Source organism: Ceratotherium simum, chromosome 6 (genome assembly GCF_057802395.1).
Source record: "Ceratotherium simum simum isolate JZ-2026a chromosome 6, ASM5780239v1, whole genome shotgun sequence".
Classification (NCBI taxonomy): domain Eukaryota; kingdom Metazoa; phylum Chordata; class Mammalia; order Perissodactyla; family Rhinocerotidae; genus Ceratotherium; species Ceratotherium simum.
The window spans coordinates 73083310-73105950 of record NC_141905.1 but is presented as its reverse complement, the minus strand read 5'-3'; the positions used below and the strand labels follow the sequence as shown (position 1 = coordinate 73105950).

The 22641-nt window shown below is 49.9% G+C and overlaps 1 protein-coding gene across 7 annotated transcripts in view; it reads left to right on the top strand.

Moving 5' to 3' along the window:
• AFAP1L2 (actin filament associated protein 1 like 2) overlaps nucleotides 1-22641 on the top strand; it is a 107338-nt gene that overhangs the window by 57355 nt on the left and 27342 nt on the right. For all 7 annotated transcript variants that reach the window (XM_087432644.1, XM_087432640.1, XM_087432639.1 and 4 more), the window contains exons 2-4: nucleotides 9975-10103; nucleotides 15937-16011; nucleotides 17373-17467. In XM_087432644.1, the coding sequence (XP_087288770.1) occupies nucleotides 15960-16011; nucleotides 17373-17467 (147 nt within the window). In that variant the 5' untranslated portion in view covers nucleotides 9975-10103; nucleotides 15937-15959. The remainder of the gene's footprint in view (nucleotides 1-9974; nucleotides 10104-15936; nucleotides 16012-17372; nucleotides 17468-22641) is intronic.

Genomic DNA, 22641 nt, shown 5'->3' with positions numbered 1-22641 from the left:
CGCACGCACTTAACCGCTAAGCCACGGGGCCGGCCCCTCCAATTGCTTTTTTGAAGCTGTCCTACTAAAATTATAATGTATGTGTGTGTGTGTGTGGGGGGGTGTATGTTTATCCTCCCTCTTACAGGAGGAATTTAGGTTTTATTTAGCAGCTACCATTTAACTTAGTATATGCACTTGATGGGATTATTTTGTGATCTTTACACCAATCCTATGAAGTAGGTACGATTATTAATCCCATTTTACGAAAGAGGAAACTGAGGCGCAGAGAAGTTGATTAAGCTCCCCAAGGCCACACAGCCAGTCTGTGGTGAAGCCAAGAGTGAACCAAGATTTAGAACCAAGATTTAGGCCATTTGAATCTGGAGCCTGGTACAGGTGGGAAGGGCATGGAGGACAGTGCTCCCTCTGGACCAGGAACCCAGGGCAAGAGGTGAATGACCCGCCTTGCCCCCCACCCCAGGACACTCCAGCAGTTCAGGGGGTGCGTGAGGGCGGGAGCAAGAGACTCCAGGTTCCAGCAGCCACGAGGGGCCAGGCCAGACAAAGAAGCCAGGGGGCTTTGTTCTCCAGCCCAGCTTCTTTGGAGCCCCAAGGAGGTGCTTTTGCCTGTGTGGGCTGGTGGGCACTGAGTCAGGTTGGGGGGCAGCCTCCTGCCAGCTGATTCCAAGATCAGGGGGGTGGTGTTTTGGATCGCTGGGGCTGGTTTTGACCTCCTTGGGGGCAGAGGCCTGAACAGGATGAAGAAGCCCCCACCAGCACATCAGTCCAATGGGGTTTCATTACTTTTGCCAAATGCTAGAAAGAAACAGGAAATCTAATGGTACGGTGATTTTTTTTTTTTTTTTCTTTCCATACATCTTTAGTTTGTGTCCTTTTTCTCTAGTACAAATAGCAAGTGAACAGGGACAAGCCTAAATTTGCAGCTGAAACTGAAAGTGTAGCAGCCACTGCAGTGGTGTCTTGTCTCCCTGTGAGAACTCACTGCTCTTCTGTTTTGAGGAATAGGGGAGGGTGTAAAGAGGGAATGAACCATTTCCCCTACCCCTCCACTGAGAGAGAACCACTATTCTTTTCCAGCCTTTTCTATCAGACACAGTATTTCCCAAATTTCCAATGTGAACTCGAGTGACCCTGACAGCCTCTGGTTCAGAGACTGAAATGGTTTGTGCCAGTTGTCAGGCTTGCCACGCAGGGAGCCACCCAGCGGAACCCTTGTGCCTCCCACCCGCATAACTGGCCTCCGCCGAGTCTGAATGAAGCCACTCTTCTGGCAGATTGAATTTAAGGAATGTCCTAACTGGGCCTGGGAACAGAGGCCTCCTGGGCCCCAAAGCCTCTTTGTCTGGCCTGAACCCTGGTGGCTGCTACAACCTGAGTGTCTTGCCCCCGCCCTCTTGTGCCCCCCTAAACTGCTGGAGTGCCTGGGGGGTCGAGCTCCTCTGACCCTGGGTTCCTGATCTTGAGGGGAGCCGCTGACTCCATGCCTTTCCCACCTGTACCCTTGAGAAAGTTTTCCGGGGCTGAGATGCCTCATGTGCTCCCCGCCCCATCAGCTGCCAGGGGCTGCCTCTGGGTGCTTATTCTAGAGATGTTAACTGGCCCAGGTGGGGACTGGAATTGGGGGGGTGGGGGGTGTAAGTCTTATGCTCAGCAGATGATTTCCAAGCACTGACTTTGAGCAAAGCACTGTTTAGGCATAGTGGGAGAAACCAAACTAGAAGATGGGGTCCCTACACAGATCTTTCACTTTCATTGAGGACCAAGGACTTGCATTCATGGGACAAATAGAAAACAATAAAGACGAGAGAATCGCCAACTAATGTGCTTCTGGGCAAGCCGAGGCAGAGTGGAGGTGGCCCTTGGCAGGCCTCGGGCTGCCACTCTGCCTCGCTGTGCTGTGCTTGGTTTGACGTCTTCGGCTGTTATTGTATGAATTTCCAAAGGGCCCTATCTGAGCAGCTCTGGTTCTAGCTGGCTCCGTAGCTGTGGTTGGAATTCTGCTCTTGGGGAGGTTTGTTCCATTCGAGAGGTCACCAGTGAGCAACTCGAGTTGTTTTTCCAGTAGTGCAAGCCGCAGCAAAGCATCTGTCCCATCTCTTTGGCCGGCACAGCTCATCTGGGAATGCAGAGGGCGGCCTTTTCTTGGGGAAAGTGTTTTAAGTGATGAGACTCCAAGATAGGTGAGAAAAAGCAGATTTTGCAAAAATGATGACAAGCTGACCTCGAAGGTCAGGCTCAGCGGGGAGCGGCGCATTCACAGTGCTAGTAAATGAGGCAAAACCCTCTCCTCCTCGCCATTTCTTGGAGATGGAGATAAAGAAAAACTCCTGGAGTATTTATACTGGAGAAAGTTATTTACATTTCTGGCTCAGTCTCCTGGGGTCCAAGCAGGCAGGATCAACGACTGCCTGCTGGAGGGGTAGCCTGCACATCTTTGGTGGGGCTGATTGTCAGTGATAAAAGCTTCCACTTGTTTAAGCAGGATGAAGAACTGACTTCAGTGATGTGTAAACATATGGACATTTTGGTCCTTGCTTCCCTTACTGTCCAGAAGGTGAAGGACTTTAGCGGGGGAAAAGGTATTTTCAAGTGTATCTGACTTTATATAACAGGCATGAACCTAGAAAGTTCTACATGTAAAATCAGACTTGAGTCATATAGAAGCACTATGGAAGTTTATTTTTTAAGGAATCTTATAATTTTATAGAGTAAAAAGACTTTTCGTGAAGCAATAATCACACCTTTATCTCAGTGGTTCATAATATTGGCTGCACATTAGAATCACCTGGGAAACTTTGAAAACTCCTGAGGCCCAGACCACATGCAGAGCAATTACAGCAAGATGTCTGGGAGTGGACCCAGGCGTCAGGAATTTTTTAAACTCCCCAGGTGATTCTAGTGTGCAGCCATTGCTGAGGATCACTGCTTTACCTTCTGTACGCATGCCCCTGAGTGGTCATCTGTTAAGTGTACTGAAAGCAGCCATGTCCTTTCAAGTCAGCAGGAAGACACTTTTAAGAGCATGACAAGGGGGTGGCCCAGTGGCACAAGCGGTTAAGTGCGCGCGCTCCGCTGCGGCAGCCCGGGGTCCGCCGGTTTGGATCTCGGGCTCGCACCGATGCACTGCTTGTTAAGCCATGCTGTGGCGGCGTCCCATATAAAGTAGAGGAAGATGGGCACGGATGTTAGCCCAGGGCCAGTCTTCCTCAGCAAAAAAGAGGAGGATTGGCATCAGATGTTAGCTCAGGGCTGGTCTTCCTCAAAGAAAAAAAAAAAAGAGCATGACAAATGTGTCAAGACACAGGAACCTGCTGTGTCTGTGCAGAAGCACCCAGCAGAGGAGGTATATGGATCTGTGGAGACATATGTGCTTCCTACATCCATATAATGGAATATTACACAGCAATCAAAAGGAAACAAATTCTCATACATGCAACAACATGGATGAATCTCAAATGCCTTATGTTAAATTGAAGGAGTTAGACTCCAAAAGCTGTGCAGGTTGCCAGGGTCTGGGAGTGGGGAAGGGGTCGCCTGCAAAAGGGCACAAAGGAACTTTTTTTGGGTGATGGAAATGTTCTATATCTTGATTGTGGTGATAGTTACCCCAGCTGAGTGCATTTGTCAAAATACTGGAACTGTACAGTGAAAACAGGATGTTACTGTATATAAATTATATCCCAATTAAAAAATTTTTTCTTTAAAAAAACCCACTTCCTCATTAATGATGGATGGATAAACAGAATGTGGTTTCTCCATACTATGGCACATCATTCAGCCATAAGAAGGAACGAAGTATTGATACATGCTACAACATGGATGAACCTTGAAAGCATTCTGCTAAGTGAAAGAAGCCAGACGCAAAAGGCCACGTATTACATGATTTCATTCATATGAAATATCCAGAACTGGAAAATCCATAGAGACAGAAGGCAGATTTGTGGTTGCCACAAATCTGGGGGAGGAGGACATGGAGAGTGACTGCCTGTGAGTTTCTGTGTCAGGTGATTAAAAAGTTCGGAAACTAGATAGTGGTGATGGTTGTATAACATTGTGAATGTACTCAACGCCACTGAATTGTAAACTTTAAAGTGGTTAAAATGGTAAATTCTATGTTATGTGTATATCGCCACCATAAAAAAGAAAAAAAAAAACCCACTTCCTATTAACACGCCAGTTACACAGCAGGAACTTGGTAAAGGCTAGGTCCATGTTTGACATTTTTAAAGAAGAGGGGCTTTGGTCTGATGTCTCCCTTCTTAGGCAGAGTGAAGGGGCGTATTTTGCAAAAGCTCATTCTTGATAACTCGAGGATTCTCTCTGATCAGGAGGAATCTACTCAGCATTCTACCCTCCGTGGCGTCTACGAGATGCACAGAAACTTTTACCAGATTCATAACTTTGGTTGGTCCCCAGCAGTTGGATTCATGTGGATAATATACCCAGTGGCTTGATCTTGGGAACTATTGGGGGGAGGAGGAGGATGCATGTCATATTTAAAAGAATAAGTCTGCTTAGGTTCCTGTTTGGAAGGAAAATCATGCTCCATCGTGGGTCTTCAGCAAATGCGGCTGAATAAATAAAAATGTGTGCATAAAACAGCAGGGGAAGCGTGAAGGGCAGCTTTTTTGGCACGTTGGGAAGACGTTTATGGTTGGGAACCTAGTGACCAAAAACCAAGACTGCCTCTAGATGAGAAAAACCGGAGGAGGAGGTCATCTGGAGGCAGAGCTTCGCCAGCGCCGAGGGCAGTGAATCGAGCAGTTGACGTCCAGCTCTGCGTGGGCCCTGGAAGTCCTGAACAAGAATCTTATTGATGATTTGTCAGACCCTGAGCAGACAACTCTGAACTTTAACAGAGCCAGGACGGAAAGCCCGCACAAGGGCCTACAGTTTCCAGAACGAACAACACACTTATTTTTCCCTCCCTCCACTGGAGGACGAGGAAGGGACCAAAATGAGAAGCGTGGAGCACGGTAGGGGGAAGGGAAACGGGATGAGCTCCTTCCAGAGCCTCAATGAAATAGCCGCATTCCTCCAAGGGATTGCCCAGCCCTCTGAGCTCGGAGGGTTGAAAAATATCACCAGGGTTGGCGCAAATTGGGGTCTTGCTTTTGTTGATTATTTCCAAGAGCCTGTAGCAGGACCCCAGAAGTTATGATCCAGGAGAATTACTGGCCTCTGCTGTGTTTAGCAGCTCGTCAGAGGCCCAAACCTACAAAGCTGACCGTTGACCAGAAAGAGGTCATGCCAACCCGAGATATGGACTCGGCACACGCAGAGACAACCATGAACAGCTAGCTTTGGCAGTAAGAAATCTCGGGAGGCAAAAGCTGGCAAGAGAGCTAAGTGCCGCTGGTCATGGGCGGCTCTGTGGAGAAGGGGCCTGGATGGACCTTGAAGGATGACTCAGATCCGGGGAGGAAGGGAAATGACATTCCAGGCTTTGGGACCCTCTCTGGTTCTTGGTCCTGCATTTCTTCAACCCTGGTGCTTATCCTTCACCTAGCATAGCTGTTTAGAGGAAAAGGAGGATCTGTCTGCTTTCTTAGTGCTCCCCCCACTCATCTGCCTGGTCCCTCAGTTCCCCGATGGCAGAGACCACAGCTGCCCAGTTGCCCAGTTCACTGCAGTGTCCTCAAGCCTGTATGTCTGACGGCGTTCTGCATCTCTCAGCCACCCAGGGGCATCTTCTCTTATAGCCCTATGTCTAATGGGATTATCACCAGGTCCCATTGCTTCTACTTGTCACACATCTCGAATCCAACCCCTCGTCTTCATGGAGAGGTAGAGTTTGGTGGAACGGGAAGCAGAGGCCATGATCCAGATAAACCTCCCTGGCTTCTAGGGAATGGCTACAGTCAGAGGACGGCACACAGCAAGTCCTTTGGACTTGGACATACTTGGGTTTGAGCCCCAGTGCCACTGCTAACTGCGAATGTGACCCAGTCAGGTTGTAATTCAGCCTCAGGTGCCCATTCCCCGGCTGTGCACTTGCAGGGTGGTTGTGAGAATTGGAGGTTGTGGCGGCGCAGTGCCCTGCATGGCCCCCGGCTGCTGTGGTTAGGTCGCATCCTCATGATTCTCATCTGTACTAATGTATCATCTACCTGGCCTCCCTGCCTCCCCTCCCAGTCCCCTGGTCCCCTCCCATCCTCCCCACTGTTTGCAGAGTTATTCTATCTCTAGCCTGCTTGAAGAACAGCCTGCATGGCCTTCCGCTCTGCATTGCCCAGAGGCCCTGCAGGATAAGCACTAACTCCTTAGCAAAGCCAATAAAGCCCTCATGATCTGCCCACATGATCTGATCCTACAGTTCTGGTCTCAGAGCCCAGCTTCTCCCTTTGGAGGTCCCCCCGTCCGCATGCTGCATGTGCCCCTGATACCCAGAGCTACTCGTGGTTTCTCAAACTCCTGTGTACCTTCAGTGCTTGAGTCTTCTGAGCATCTCATTCCCTTTTCCTGAAATGCATCTGCCTCTTCTTGGTGAGTTCCTGTTCATTCCTCAATGACCAGCTTATAAATTCCTCCCCCGATAACCCCAGAGTTTGTCTCTTTCCTCGGTGCATTCCTGGTCCTTGGAGACATTCCTGAATTCCTTCTGTTCTCACCCTGTGTGTTCACTGGGCTCCCCCTCTCCAGACTTGGGGCACCTGGAAGGGCTGGGGACCCCATCCAGGTCACCTTTGTCTCCCCAGAGCCAGGCACAATGCTTTCCACCCTTGGCCTTAGTACATATTTGCTCACGTGAGAATAAACAAAGGCTGTTTTCCGGGAATCAGGGCAGCTTTTGGGAAGAGCTGAGGATGTGGATATGAAGACACTTTCAGTTTTCATGCTTTTTTTCTTTGCTGTGTTTTGTTCAGAAGCAGCAGCAGCGGGACAGCCTCAGGAAGTTCAGAAGTCAGGAAAATGCAGCTGGAGACCCTAATTGCCTTGCCAAGCCTTTCACTTTTCCTTACCCACTGGAGCTGAGTTCAAGGCTCAGTGTCGTTTTCCTGATATTTATGCTGTGTTTTTCCTGGTGTGACTTCTTTAAGCTCGTGGCTTTTTAGCCTGTTGAGCTCCTGCAGCCAGCAGGAAGCTCATGAATAGCTATTAAAAACAAAACAAAACTGAGCAAAAAACAACCTAAGGCCTTACCCAGCTGCCGCCTCTTTCCAGAAGCCTGCCGGGCTCTTGTCTGATCTCTTGTCACACTTGAAGTTGATGTCCCCTGCTTGATTCTTGAATTTTATGGTGTCTTGGTCTGTAAATCGCTTCACCTGTGCTGGTCTTGTCCTGCCAATGAGCTTCCAAATGGCAGGAACCCGGGCATCCTGATCTCTTTTTTAATTTCCCAGGAAGTTCAGGCTGAGGGCCTGGCTGAGTGCTGGGCACACCGTGGGGTCCCACCTGATTCTTACTGATTGGCGGGCTCTACGGGTGCCCTTATCACAGGCAGCATTAGGGCCGCTGGCTACATTTTACCTCCTTGCTTTCAACAAGCCAGAGGGGAGAGGACACACAGACCCCAGTGGAACCCGCTTGATTCCTCATCCGTTAGCAGGACACTGCACAGGTTTCTCTATTTCTTCTCCAGCTGTGGCAGGTTCTTTCAGGAATACCCCCACTGGGGAGAGAGCGCTCTGATTTACCAGAGGCGGTGCCCCTTCATCTGAGCAAGCTGGCTAACCCCAATATTTGATATGACTGTAACGTGTGCTGGTACTGTCATCACTGCTTTCTTCTGAAATAACAACCCCTCACTCCCTCTCCCTTCCCTTCCTCCCACTCTCCCACCGTCAATGGCAATATTCATTCCAGGGAGTTTGGTTTGGCAGGAATGGAGCTCAGAGGCTACTTCCTCACTAAGATTCAAGGAGGTGTTTGAACAGAAACAGGCCCTGGGCCCTCTCTTAGAACCAGGGGAGCGTGAGGGCTTCTTTCTCTAATGAGGGGGATGAGGGATAGTCTAGGGCTCTGGTTCGGTTCTGGGCGCCAGGCCTTTGGGGGAGGCTGGAAGAAGGCCCTACATGGAGGCACTGGGTGGGGTGTTGCCAAGAACTCAGGCTTGGAGTCAAGTAGCAAACCCAGCTCTCTGCCATGGGCCATGTGGGACTATATGGGCCTTTTCTGGGCCACTAGGTCCACATGTGCAGAATGGGCGTAATGATGCTTACCTCTTAGAGTTGTGAACTAGTAGGTGCCTAAGAAATTTATCCATTCATTTACTGATTCATTCTGTAAACGTTCACTCACCACTTATAACGGTGTGAAGTACTGAAGATGTGAGACAGATGTGATCCCAGCTCTCATTGAGCTAATAGACTAGACTAGGATGAGAAAGATTTTAAAAATACAATTTAAAAATGTGCAAAATGAATAAAACCATTATTTTATTCATTGATTCTACTCATTTTTAAACTTTATTTCAAAAATATTTTATATTCTTATTGTTAATAGGATGTGGTCAGGGCTATGAAGGCAGGAGTTAGAAGCTGAGTTAGAAAATAAAAAGAAATGTCTGCTTAGAAGGGTGGTCAGGGAAGGCTTCTCTGAGGAGGTGACTTTCCTTTCTTTCCTCTCCCTTATGTGGTGCGGTGAGGGAATGTCACATTGCAAGGTTTTGTTTTTTCTCTAAAGGGGAGCTTAGAGATGAATGCTATTGGTGGAGAATAAGAAATAATTAATGATGCCATGGGGTGAGAAGAAAAGTCAGGATGAGAAGAGATGATGAAGACAACACTCTTCGTGTGGTTAGTGTAGCATTTCACAAGCACAGTTTGTGAAGAGCTTCACAGATTTTGTGTCATTTACAACAACCTCATGAGATGGGCAGGGCCCACGTGGTTTTCTCCACTTTACAGATGAGGAAATGAGCTTGGAGAAATTGCATGACTGCTCGGAATTCCTGCAGCAGGTGATGCAGGGCAAGTCTGGACTTCTTGGCTGCTGCTTTGGGAGCAGGGCCCTCAGGTGCAGCCTCTGGCCTGGGTTCCACTTGCAGAGATTCTGATATCATCAGGCTGGGGTGTGGCTTGGGCATCAGGATTTTTAGTAGCTCTCCAGGTGGTCCCAATGCAGCCAGGGTTGGAAAGCACTGTTTAGAACCCCAAGGAGCCAGCTGCCATTAATGAACATGTTCTGGAGAGCCAGAGGGGCAGGGAGAGCCAAGATGAGGAACCCATCAGCAAATGCAGTGTCCTGTTCTTAATAGAGACTTAGGTCAAAAAAACAAGAACAATAACGTGAATGCCCTACTCCTAGACTGTTGCCCTCTGCACTAGCATTTCTGCAGGGTGGTTCCAACTAGAAATTGGCAAGTGCTTTTTATCCTGGTTGTCCTTGAGAGAACCGTATTTGACATCTGGATCTGTAGCCCCAGAGCCCTTAACCAGCTTGGGAGTGATGCTGGACTCGGTGGCAATTGAGGTGGCTTAATCACTAAGGAAACTCAGGGGAAGGTTTTGTTTGCCCAAGTGTGGATGGGTTGTCCATATTTCTGTGAGAACAGAACAATCACTGTTTCATCTCCTCGGAGTGACTCGGTGTTTCCCCATCATCCCTGGGGAAAGGATTAACAACTGGGTCAACCACAGCATTTCTTTTGATGGTTGTGGGTTTGATCTGTGTTCAAGTTCTCCAGACCCTGAGCTATTTTGATTGACCTTTATTGAAGAAGAAAAGCCTGTTTCCAGAGTCTTATAACCTGATGGGCTTGAATGGGCCACCTTGGCCACTGTCACTCCAGTGGCCCAGGACGGCCATCTTAAAGGTGAGGGCCTGTCTCCTTCTCTCTGCCACCCTGGCACTAGGAGTCCCACATTTTGGCTGGGCCTCCCCCATGCTGCCAGACCTCACCCCAAACCCCTCCCCTCAGGACCCAGAGGGTCCATGGTGGGGAGCTAAGGGATCCAGAGGTGTATCTGAGCTGGGCCTTTGGAGAGAAGGCAGCCACTGTAAAGGGTTCTTCTGTTTTCTTTTTCTAGCCCTAGAGCAGCTGCTGACAGAGCTGGACGACTTCCTCAAGATTCTCGACCAGGAGAACCTGAGCAGCACAGCCGAGGTGAAGAAGAGTGGCCTGGCCGAGCTCCTCCGGCTTTACACCAAGAGCAGCAGTAAGTGTGGCCCCGGGTCCTCAGAGAGGTCCCTGTGGAACCAGAAAGGTGGTTGTATGTGTACTAGGCTGCCGTAACAAAGTCCCACAGACCGGGTGGCCTAACAACAGAAATTTGTTTTCTCACAGTTCTGGAGGCCAGAAATCTGAGATCTAGGTGTCGGCAGGGTCGGTTCCTTCTGAGGCCTCTCTCCTTGGCTTGTAGATGGCCGTCTTCACAGCATCTTCCCTCTGTGTGCATGCCTGTGTCCTAATCTCTTGTCATGTTGGCCTCATTTAATGTTAATGACCTCTTTAAAGACCTTTTCTTCAAGTCTTTAGTCACATTCTGAGATACTGAGGGTTAGGACTTAATATATGAATTTGGGGGTGGGGGACACAGTTCAGCCCATAACAATAGTGCAGGAGTAATGTGATGTGAATGGGAACCCCAGAAGTCTCTGAACCCTCAACACAGCAGCCCATGAGTGGAGTTTTAAACAAAGAATTTTCAAAGCACTTTTCCTGACTGGTTGAGAGTAGAGAGGAGACAATAAACTATTATAATAATAACTAACGCTTAATTGAGCACTTCCCGCTTCCACACGTATTAACTTGTTTCGTCTTCAAGACAGCCCTATGAGGTTGGTGCCCTTATTACAGATGAGGAAACTGAGGCCTGGAGAGTTTAAATTACTTGCCCAATGTCATACAGCCCAAGGGAAAACAGGAAAATGTAGTTTTAAGACTTTGTAAATCACAGAACCCTGAGTTGATAGTTTTTTCTATCTTTTTTATTGAGATAGATTTTATATACAAGCAGGTACACAGATCTTAAGTGTTCAATTCAATGAGTTTCAACAATTGTATACACCTGTGTATCCACCACCCACAGCAAGACATACAACATTTCTGTCATTCCAGAAAGTTCTTTCTTGCCCTTTCCCAGTGAATTCCCTAGCCCTACCCCAAGGCGTTGCTTGTCCTAGAGCTTCATATAAGTGGAATTGTACGGTATGTACTTTATGTCTGGCCTCTTTGCTCAGGAGATTTGCTGTAGGGTGTGTCAGTGGTTTGTTCCTTTTATTGCTGAGTAGTATTCCATTCTACAAATACAGCACGATCTGCTTATCCATTCACTTGTTGATGGACATCTGGGTTGTTCACAGATTTGGGCTATTATGAATAATAAGGCTGCTCTGAACATTCGTGTACAAGTCTTCTTATGGACATCTGGTTTCATTTCTAGCACATTCAGATTTTTTTTAAAAAAAAGAAAAGCCTTCTTCTGAAGTCATAACAGTTTAGTTGTTTATTTTTATATCGGATATTTGAGAATTGGAAGTGATGTGTGGGGACAGTAAGGGACCGTGAGAGGCCATCTAATCCATCTGCTTCACAGCAGGAGCAGCCTAAATCTGTGCCAGGGAAGGGGCATGCACCTGCTCCTGCCATCAAGTCAGGAAGTTCTCCCTTCCGTCCAACCTGAATCCGCCAGGCGACATTTCAGGGTCCCTTTTCCTTTTCTTTGTTCCCTGTGGAACTAGTTTCTATTCTCTGAATAACAATCATAAAGCTGAAGCATGTTGCTATACGCTCAGAAGCCCTCCCTTCAGGTGGAATGATCTTGCTCCCTCAGCCTCTCATTTTCCTTGAGCCCCATCCATCACCTTTGCAGCTCTCCAGGGTCCCCCTGGGTTCTCAGGCTCCTCCTGGCTTCGTAGTGAGCGTCTGCTGGCCTGTGAGTGCCGGTCAGCAGCACGTCAAAGGTGGGAATGGCAGCTGGGAAGTCCACATTACAAAGCAGGTAAGTTAGAGAGGGATGAGTCACTCCATGAAAGGATTCATCAGTGAGCCCTTTAAAAAGCACATTCCCAAAACCCTTGAGATGTGCTCCAACCTGAGAATGTTCAATGATAAAGAACACCTCCGGGATGGGGTCTGGACCATGGTTCTTGGGTCTTACCCCTCTCTCAGAGCCCCCTGTGTTGGGTCCTCTTTTTGGTTTAACGTGCCATGTAGCCTCCTGTAGGATGACCTTTGTTTCACCCTTGATCATTGTATGTTCTGTTCTCACAAAGTCAGGTCTTCCCCCACACCGTGGTTTCTGCAGTGTGCAGGGCTGCAGGAGGCTGCTGAGAATCGGTCAGCGGGCTCGCCCAGTGTGAATCGCCCCCAGAGCATCACCCAGACCACTGATACACGTGCACGGCCACACTGAGGCCTGTGGCTGCCACGTCTATTCTCAAGGTTGATGTCCACTTATTAATAGCCACTGTTTGGCTGAGAACTTCCCCTCTGGTCCTCTGTGCACCCTCTCAGACTGCAGAGTGGTTATAACAGCAGCTAACATTTTTTGTAATTTACCATGTCCCAGCATTGTAATTAATGTATGAAATGACATGGATTATGTCATCTAATCCTCATCCCAAGTGAGAGAGTTGGTGTTATCCCCGTCTTATTAACAAGGGAGCGAGGCTTGGAAAGTCACTTGCTCGAGGCACATGGCCGTGAGTGGCAGAGCCAGGGCTTGGGCCTGGGCTAGTATACCTAACCATTATACTCCCCACCCCTCGCCTCCCTGTATCAGATTAATTGTTGTGCTGCCCAGGACAGAATCCAAAGCCCCCTGAAATTAAAGCATCCACCTTCCTCTCTCAACCTCGCAGGACTGCCTCACTGTCTTCCAGAAAATTAGCTCAGCCTGATGGAACTTGCAGGTGGAGACAGACTGATCATTTCGAGATAGCCTGTGGTCTACACTGGCTGAGCTGTTGTTTACTCCTACACATTTGGGGTGAAGTGTATGTGTGTTTACACTTTTCAAATGGAACTGTCCATTTGGGTTTCCTGGTCTTTTGTTTTATTACTGTAACACAAATTTTCTACTCTGCTTTTTGTCTGGGTGGTGAGGTCAAGGCACAGATTGAGGTCTCTTTATTTGGGGGCCTGCCTCCACCCGTGAGGGCCGTGGGCCTCCCGGTACCCCTCTCAGAGACTCTGGGGAAGTTTCAGGGGCTGTCCTTCTGATGGGAAGAGCATCAGACGTTCTGTCTGTCCAACCATAGCAAGGAGGGTCCATGTCCCTCCTGCCTACCCCTCACCCACTTCTCTGGGAAAGACCACCCTCTGCAGACAAGGGTCGTTCCTATGGGAATCACACACTTGCTCAGAGCACGATGAGCCCTCCTTTCCAACCACACCTGCGGCTGTGGTCATTTCCCGCACACCTGTGTAACTATCCCATTTGGGTTTGCCCTTCTCCACCGCCCCTGCGCTGTTGGGTTCACAAAGGCAGAGACAGTGTCTGTTTTGTTTTCTGCTGTATCCCCAGCACCTTACACAGTGCTGGTGCTCCGTGCACTTCTGAAAATGGAGAGAATGATAGAAAGTTCTCCAGCCCACGGCTGCCGCCTCCCAGACATAGGACAGTCGGCAGCCTTCCCTTCCAGGACCAAGTTCACTGGGCTTTTTCCAGCATTGCAGACAGTCCTGGGACCCTCTTACTTACCAACCTGGATGGTATTGGATTAGCAACCCTGAGAATCAAAACCTAGTCAACCACAGCCTGCAGAGTGCCCAAGGCGGAGGATGCAGCCTCGCGAGGTGGCCAGTGCGAATTTTCTCTGCAATTTACAAATCACCGTCTTGGAGAGGAAGCACCTGCTCAGAATACAACAGTTAATAACAGCAATATCTTGCCTAGTTTTTTTTGTTCGGGAATGTGGGCTTAGTCAACAATATGAAAACAGAGATGACCATAAAATGAACATTAAACACTATTTACGTTCCTTCGCTTCCTTTTTTGATCTTTATCAGTGTCATCTGAATATTTTCGTGTAGTTGTGCTTTTCCTCTGTATTCTGCTTTACATTATTTTTATGTTTAGAATTGCTGCCCGTGCACATTTCCGTGTGTCGACAGTTCACATACTTTTTCTTTTATTGTTACTCTGAAACATGATCCTTTAATTTAGCTGTGAGCCTTGGATATCTTTGTAAACAGCAGACGTAGGGCTACTTGATTATTTTTCACAGTTGAGTGGTGTCCACTGATGGGTGAACAGTAATGTTGAACCAGCCCCTATTAATGGGCATTTCAGTTCTGTTCTTTTTTAAAAAAAGAATCTCATACAATATTGCAACGAACATCCTCAAATAAAATTTTGTCTACATGCTGGAGTTTATCTTCAGGATAAATTTCTGGCAGTGGAAATGCAGGGTTAAAGAGTCTGAACACTTAAAATTAAATGATCCTCCAAAATCACCTTCAAATGATTGTGCCAATCTACACAGTCTCTAGTGATCCGTTTATTTTTAAAGGTGATATGCTGGTATGTATGTTGATGGGCCATGGTTCATTTCATCATTTTCCTATTATTGAGCCTTTGAGTTATTTCCCACATTTTAGTCTGTCGTTTTTCATCTTTGTTAGTTATGAGGTTATCTTACTTTTTCAAATTCCCTAATATATGAGTCTTGTACTCCTGAAAACTTAAGAGTTAGGTAGAAACAGACACTATTTCGTCACAATTGTTTTCTATAAAATGCACACAAGAAAACCAAGACTCACGGGTTTGGTGTTTTGCTCAGACTTCCAACGTTAATGGCAGAGCCTGGCTGAGACCTCCCCCCACCCTCCATCTCCTGCCTCCTCCTGCAGAGTGCCTTTCCCCTGTGCCCTGCCCTGGAGAATGTCCTGACCCAGCCCCTATGGGGCTCCGTCAGTGGAAGTATGCAAGTTGTGGCTAACTACGTTTAGATCTCATAGTTCCCTCCCATAAACTGCTGCAGCCTGTGGTATAGGGGTAACGTTGCTGGCTGGTCCTGGCAGGGCTGGGCACTGGGGTGGCAATCCCAAGGGTTGATGGCGGAAGACCCATGCGGCCTGTTCTTCTGGGTTCTCAGGGCTCTCTGTTGCAGGCCTTTTGGCTGGAGTCTGGGCGATCTGTGGCATGAAGCAGACTGACACTGAACTGCCTCCTTCGCCAGGGGTTTGAATGGGGCCCCTTGGCTCAGCAACACCGTCTCTAACCACTGGAATTTATCAGCCGCAAGTTTCTAGGAAATGCATTTCCAGGAGGAAAGACACTAGGATGAGCTTCCTCTACAGGCTTCTGAAGAAAGGGTCGTTGGGACATTAAAAACTGAGGAAGTATTACCGTTTCTCTGCCCAGAGAGGCACTGGAAAGGTGACAACCTGCACAGAAATGATTTTAAAGGAGAGGAAGAGCTGTTCTGCTGCAGAGTACCATCTACAGGTAGAGCAGGTGGCTGGTGGCGCTCCAGTTCCAATTCCCAGCACACTCACCCCTCCAAACCCAGAGCTCATGATTTGGCTGTCTCAGGCCCCCACAATGGCACCCCCACCCAGAGGCCTGGGAGCTAAACTTCCAGATCCTTAGTGTAACCTGTCTTGTATAGATATCAATGATTAGCCCATGCAACTAATTCAGACTAGGTTGAGAGTGATTGATAGGAAATGTTTTACAATTTAAATGAAATGCTAGGAAACCCCAAGAAATCTCTGCTTGGTGGAATATGAGGCAGATTTTGAGGTATGGGTGCCTTTCCACTTAAGACTTTTATTCCTGAAGCTTTCCTTCTGTACCCTCGCTCTTCCTACCCTGCCCTCCCCAAGGCTAGAAAAATAAAAGTTAGCAACTTGGCATTTCTTTTCTTGGAAATCTGTCAACTCTCTCTATAATGGACTCCTTCAACCAACTCAAAATGTTGTGTACTTTTACTGGAACTCAAGCTGATGATAATGTCTCTGGGGGGACACTGTTTCACTCTAGAAGTCCTTTCCAGTCATGAAATCCCATGAAGCCTGTGTCTTCCATCCCCCTTCTGCAGGTTCTGATGAGGAGTACATTTATATGAACAAAGTGACGGTCCACAAGCAACAGAATGCCGATTCCCAAGACAAAGGTACAGGGCTAGGACTGCTGATGGCATGGCCAGCTCCTGGGAGGGGGGAAGGTATAAGGCTGGGTCCTATCTCATCCTCCTTCCTCCCAGCCAGCACCACAGCCAGGCCTGGTGGACTTATTTTTGGAAGTCACATTTTGGTTGGTGGTATTTTGGGTTGATGTATTTTGGGATATTCATCAGGCCACCTCCTTGCCTCTTAAAGGTCTCTCGTCCCCTTCGTGCTTAAGGAATCTGTCCCTAAAATCTCTCAGCTTTTCCCAGCCTCATGCCAGGAATAGGAAGTCATAATTCAGACGTTCTAAGAAAGCAGCTGTGGATGGTGCTGATCCCACGGTTCCAGCTTTATGTCTTTTGATAGAAGTCTCAATTTTATGTGTGTAGGGGGTCCCAGGGGGAGGAAATGGTGATGTCAGCAACTGCCTTAGTATTTAAGACTTTGTTCAAAGGTGCACTCTTGGCAGAACACTTTATCTCCATTGGAAGGACATATTGTGTCTTCCATGGTGTCTTACACTTCTGCTTTGTTCCGTTCTCTGCATTTCTCCGCAAACCTTCAGGAGTGGGTCTAGCAGGACCCCAGGGAGGCCCAGAGGTTTGCAGAGCTGCCTAGTTGCAGAGGAGGACAATTAGAAGCCCCGTCTCCCAACTCCTGAGCCTGTGACTCAAATGCAAAGGCGTAGAGAGAGGAGGGAACACAGCACCCCAAAGTGCTCCGTCCTGTTAAAGGCTTGGCTTCCAGACATCAGCCACCAAAGCCCTGAGGTCAGATCTGCCTGATCCTGTCTGTCCCAGGGCTGGCTGGGCCACCACTGAGATGGTCATGCTCACAAGAGCCTCTGGTGCCTTTTCCTTAAAAGCACACAGAGGGTTGGTGGCCAAGTTCTCCAGTGTGGCTTTTCCACCTCCCGCCCCATGGCCAAGCCTGGGGCTCAGCAGAACTCATCTGCATTAAGGCAGCCACCGTGCCCAGGGTTGTTTGCCTTCTGGGGAAATGGGTGGAAAGAGCCATAATCACAGGGTCGGTGCTGACTGAGGCTCAATATAGTGACCCCCGGGCAGCCACTCTGCTCACTAAATCTCTGTGGCTAGACCATTTTTGACATGGGGCAGGTGGAGGAGAAGGTGCAGAGACTGCCAGAAACCTCAAACCAGTTCCCTCGGAGGAATCTGCCATGGTTGGGGCACTACTGCACCCTATTCTTGGAGGAAAAACAACGTTGGCTCTGGGGACCGCCTGCCTGGGTAATTAACACCTGCTCAAATAGAACTCACGGCACATGTGACCAGACGTTCCTGGATAATGAGACCCTGCTGTGAGGCTGGGCCCCTCACCAAAGCCTTCTGCTTGCTGCCCACAGCACCCGAGGAGCAGAGCCCTCTGACCAACGGGGAGCCCAGCCAGCACTCCTCGGCCCCTCAGAAGAGTCTCCCGGACCTCCCGCCACCCAAGATCGTAAGTGTTGGTCCAAGACCCCTGATTTCCCTGACTTGGGCCCCGTGAACTTCCAGTTTTTTCACAGGGGCCAGTCCACCAAACGTCTGCATCTTTTGAGCACCTACTGTGTGCAGGACATGGGGCAAGACACTGGGAGAGAGAGAGCAAATGTAAGCGTGCCTGTAGGTGACATCATTTCCTCCGGACCACTCTACTCAGGATGCTAGGGGTAATGGGAGTGGAGATGAGGGAGATGGCCTCTATCGAGTGCCACCATGTGTCTGAGGCTGTGCCAGGCTCTTTACCCAGCACCATATGAGTGGAGCCTTGTACAGCTGTGGTCACCGGCTCAGGCTGGACATTGTGATGACCTTTTAGAAATGTAAATCATATCACACTGCACTTCCTGCTTGAAATCCACCAATAGCTCTCAATGAACATAGGAAAAAACATCCACGCTCCTTAACATGGCCCCAGGGCCTACACCATCTGGCCTAGCTGCATCTCCAGCCTAGTCACATCTGCTCTTCACTGCCCTCCCTTCTGGTCCTGGATTGCACCACGTGGTCGGTCCTGCCTCAGGAACTTTGCATTTCCTCGGCTCTGGGTCTTCAGTGGCTGCCCCCTCCTCATCTCGCAGACATTCTTAGACTGACTTTTCCTGACCTGCCTACATGAGACATCCCAGCTCCATCCATGCCCCAGTTACTGTCGGTCCTACCACCCAGTTACCCCTCCATGGCACTTGCCACCATTGAGACAGTCTTGTTTATTATTTGCCTCCCAGACCAGATGTACGCTCCCTGGGACAGGGACTGTGTCTGTCATTTAGTGCTTCATGTCCTGTGTCTGCACACAGTGGGGCATACACTGGAGGGATGGATGGAAGGAAGGAATTGTGCAATCCTACAGGCTTGGGTTCAGATCCCAGCTCTGCCACGTACTAGCTCTGACCTTAAGAAAGTTATTTAGGGTCTCTGGCTCTCTGTTTCCTGGTGTTTAAGTGAAAGGAATGTGAACATCTCTCTCATGAGGTTGTCTTATTCAGTGGACTAAGGCTGTGCATGGCATGCTACATTTAGTATTCAGGGAGGAAACCGAGAATCAGCAGGTTTATAATGTCTGAATGTCACGCAGCCTTGAAGGGGCAGAGCCAGAATTTGAACCCAAGTTCTTTCCTCTCTAGGATCTGATTGGGGAGGCTTCCTAGAGAGGTATGAAGCAAGAGCTGGGAAGGATTGCTGTGGGTGGCAGGGGTCCTGGGCTCAGCGCCAGCAGGAAGCTGTGTGACTCCATGATCACTGAGTGCCCACCAAGCCATCCATCACTGGATCTCTGGGCTCAGGTCACTGCTGAGGGGGTCCTGACCCCCATCTGGCCCCCTTCATTCATGCCTTCCTGAGGGGCGACAGCGTTCCTCAAGCTGCTTTCCTGGAGCCACAGCTGGTGGGGCAGTTCTGGAGTGCCTGGGACAGTGTCCCATCACATGAGGCCCCTGGAGCCGGGTGACAGCTGGGGAGGACTCTTCATCTCAGGCCAGGTGAGACTGATGGACTGAGCCTGAGTCCCAGGTGCCGCCATGATGCTGACGATGCTGGTGACTGCCCCGCCCTGAGCCGCTGCCCCGCTGGTGCCTGCAAACACGATCCTCCTCACCACCCATCAGGGGTGCCTGTTTTTGTCACTGTTTTTCTTATGAAGAAACAGAAGCTCAGAAAGTTAAAACAACTGGCCAAGGTCCCACCGCTGGGAGGTAGCAGGACCAGGGTTTGAATGTAGGTTCTTGGCCTCCAGGCTACTCTGCAGCCTTCTGGACTTAAGCTCATCTTTTTAGCAGAGTAGAGGTGCAAGTTGTGTTCCTTCCAGCTGCAGGCGCCACTCACTTTCGGCCCCAGAATGTGGGGGAGGCGGCACGTCCTCTCTGCTCCCATCCGAGTGCTGCTGGCTTTAACCAGGTGGGAGATGCTGTGGTTTTCTGCTGTGTCCCAGGCACCTCTCGCTGGGCCATGGGGCAGGAGAGACGGCTGCTCTGAGCCAGGGCTGCAACTTTCCTATCCTGAATTCAGTGTCTGATTCTGACCCAGGGCCTTAAGAAGTGCCACTGCCCACCCCCTGGGGCAGCTGCTCCTGGGTCCACACCTGGTGGGAGGGGCCTTCACCAGGCCCAGTCTCCTAGGCACTGAGGGCCGGGTGGTGCTGACTTGCTCTGGAAATTTGTGCTTTACAAACATGGAGGACACACGAGTGACCAAGTCACGCGAGTCCCAGGAGTCTGGGGGGCTCTATCGCTGGCTTTTACTGCTCCTTGGCCAGTCTCCTGTGGCAGGGACACAAAGAGCCCCAAAGGCTCTTTGATATGATGATATGATATGAAACGCAGGCCTCCGAGCAAGGCAACGGCAAGTGGCCTTCTCCTGAAGCAGGCTTCCCATGACGGCTGTGAGTGGGGGCCGCTCCGGGCCAGGAGAGGCCGGTGAGAGAAACCTGGTGCTGGAGGTGGGGAAAACGTCACCACCCAAGAATAACACAATGCCGGGGCGGCCTTTCAGACATGTAGTAATTGTTCCTGTGGACAAACTCCAGACCCCGGGGAGGTTTCCAGCAAAGCGAGTTGACTTTACAGTCTTCCCTCCTATGGAATTTCTCTGCTAAGAAGAGGTGCTGAGTACAACTCCCTTTGCTAGTCCCTCCTAGTTCTGTCCTGGGCGCCCACCCCCACCCCCACCCCCACCCCAGGGGCTTCCGGATGTGGCGTGAGGAAGGGGGTGGCATAAACCAGATTCTCCCCTGTCCCTGCCCACATGCACACGCACGCACACGTCAGTTCTCCCTTAGGCCTCTCTCTGGTCAAGTCTAGCTGAAGCAGCCATAACTCTGAGTCCAAGGCCTCCAGAGGAGTGGCGTCAGGGCGGAGTGGGGAACAGCTGTGTCTTCTGGCTCTGAGGGAGGAGGAGGAGATCCAGAGCAGCAGCAGCAGTTGGGAGGGAGGAAGGGAGGGAGCGTGGCAGCCTGAGCCTGGGGTGACCCTGTGACCTGTCTTCCTCAGACAGAAAAAACCCAGAGCTGTCCACCTGAATGCCCGGCCCAGGCTCGCTGCTGGCTGCAGCAGAAGTTGGATGTCTGCCTGAGGTCCTCAGTGTCCATGGCTGGGCCAGGAGTGTGGCCTCTGTCCCAGGCTCAGGGTGTCTTGATTCTTTCTTTGGTGGCTCGGGTCCCCCTCCATCCCCCACACAGTCAGTGGACAGCAGACCCATCCAGCAATGGAAGGGGCAGCCAGGGGTCTGGAGCAACCTCGTGGGTGTGGCCAGTGACTCAGGCAGCTGTGGCACTTCCAGGCCGCTGTCTGCACAGCCAGGTGCTGTGGTCACTGCAGGAGAAACAGATGTTTGCTGGCACTGTTTATGCTCCTGGCTAGCACAGCCGTCTCCACCCCACCTCCCCTCTGAGGCCTGAACACGCCTTGGTGCAGGTTTTAAGTGAGCTGCTCTGTGAGGGAAACGGCTTACTCCACAAAAGGACATCGCCTGGGTCGGTCTGGGGAGCTGGGGCCGCCTGGATTCGCTAACCCCCACCCAGAACCTTCGACTGTGGGGCAGAGTGCAAGGTTAGAACTGCAGAACTTAAAACTGCAGGGATGCCTCGGGTCATCTGGCCCACCCCTCATCTTCAGCTCTCATGTCTAATCTAAATCAGAACTGGCAAACTGCAGGCCCCTGGCCAAATCCACAGCCACCTGCGTTTTAGTGAGGAACGTTTTGTTGGAACATAGCCACACTTATTCAGTTATGGATTACTTATGGCGGCTTTTGCACTACAGCAGCAGAGTTAAATGGCTGAGATCAGAGACCCCGAATCGCCTGCAAATCCCTCAAGTATTTACGATTTGGCCCTTTACAGAAGAAGTTTGCCGGCCTCTGGCAAACCAGGCTGAGCAGCGTGGCTTCCTTCCTGCCTCTTTCTGTGAAGCCTCAGAACGTTACTTCAGGTTTTGAAGTCATGTCTTCCGCATTCAGTGTTCACAATCCTCATCATCAGAATGATGATGATAATTAAAATAATAGTCCTTTATTCTTAAACCTGGGAAATGAGGATCTCTTGCTTCTTTGACCTCTGATAATAGGCCATTGTGTCTGTGTAATTATGTGACTCTCTTGTGAATTCTTATGTAAATCGGTTTATCCTTTAACTTGACCACGCCCTGATCTTTCACTCAGACAGCCTTGAGGGCGGGGACTGTCTTTAACGAGGCAGAGTTTGGTATAAGACAGGTCAAACCAAACATCTTCCCTGTGTCCCTGGAGGACATCTGTTCTTCCTCCACCCAACATGTACATGCAAGGTTTCTCCCTTTGGTTGATATTTTTATATTTTATGTTTTAGGTTGGTAAAAACTAATATTTATTGAGTATTTAATAGTGCTGAGCACAGTTTAATCCTTATAATGACCCACATGACAGTATTTCTACTCTCCCCATTTTATAGTGGAGGAACTGAGGCCCAGAGAGGTCACGTAAGTTGCTCAGAGTCACACAGCTTGGATGTGCCAGTGTCAGGGTCAGACCCTAGCCCTGGTGGTCCGATTCCTACCACAGCCGCATACTGCCTCTCCGTATAGATCCACGTGTGGGTGATTTTACAATGAGAGGCTTGGGAGACCCACACAAAACACTCCCCGGTGCTCCACCCCCAGATAGGACAGTAGGCCCCTGTGACAGCCCCTATAATGATAATGACCAGGAGGAGCTCCCACAGAAGGGTTCCTTCCCTCTTTCTCCTGTTCTAATCAATGGAATCTGGACAGGAACTGGATCTTGGGTGCTGCGAGCTTCTCTCTAGATGGAATCCATCTCCTCCTGGAGAGAAAGGTCCCACCTGATGGGAGTGGGGCTTCTGGGAGGCTGGAGCTGGAGGCCCAGCCAGCTCGGGAAGTGTGAGCCCCAGGACCCATCTGCAGAGACCTTGCCGCTGCCCAGGTTAGGGGCTGCTTTCCCCTCAGGCCCCAGGAAGCTGGCTCTCTGAGGGCCACAGCTGGGTCTCTTGGGCAGCCCTTTCTCAGGCTGACCAAGGCGCCAGGAATGGCCTAGAGGAGCAGAGACATCTCTCCAGGCTCATGGCAGCAAAGGTGACAGGTCATCCAGCAGCAGCTATTGGTTGCGTAAGCTGTTGGCAAGGCCGTCATCCCTAGGAAGGGG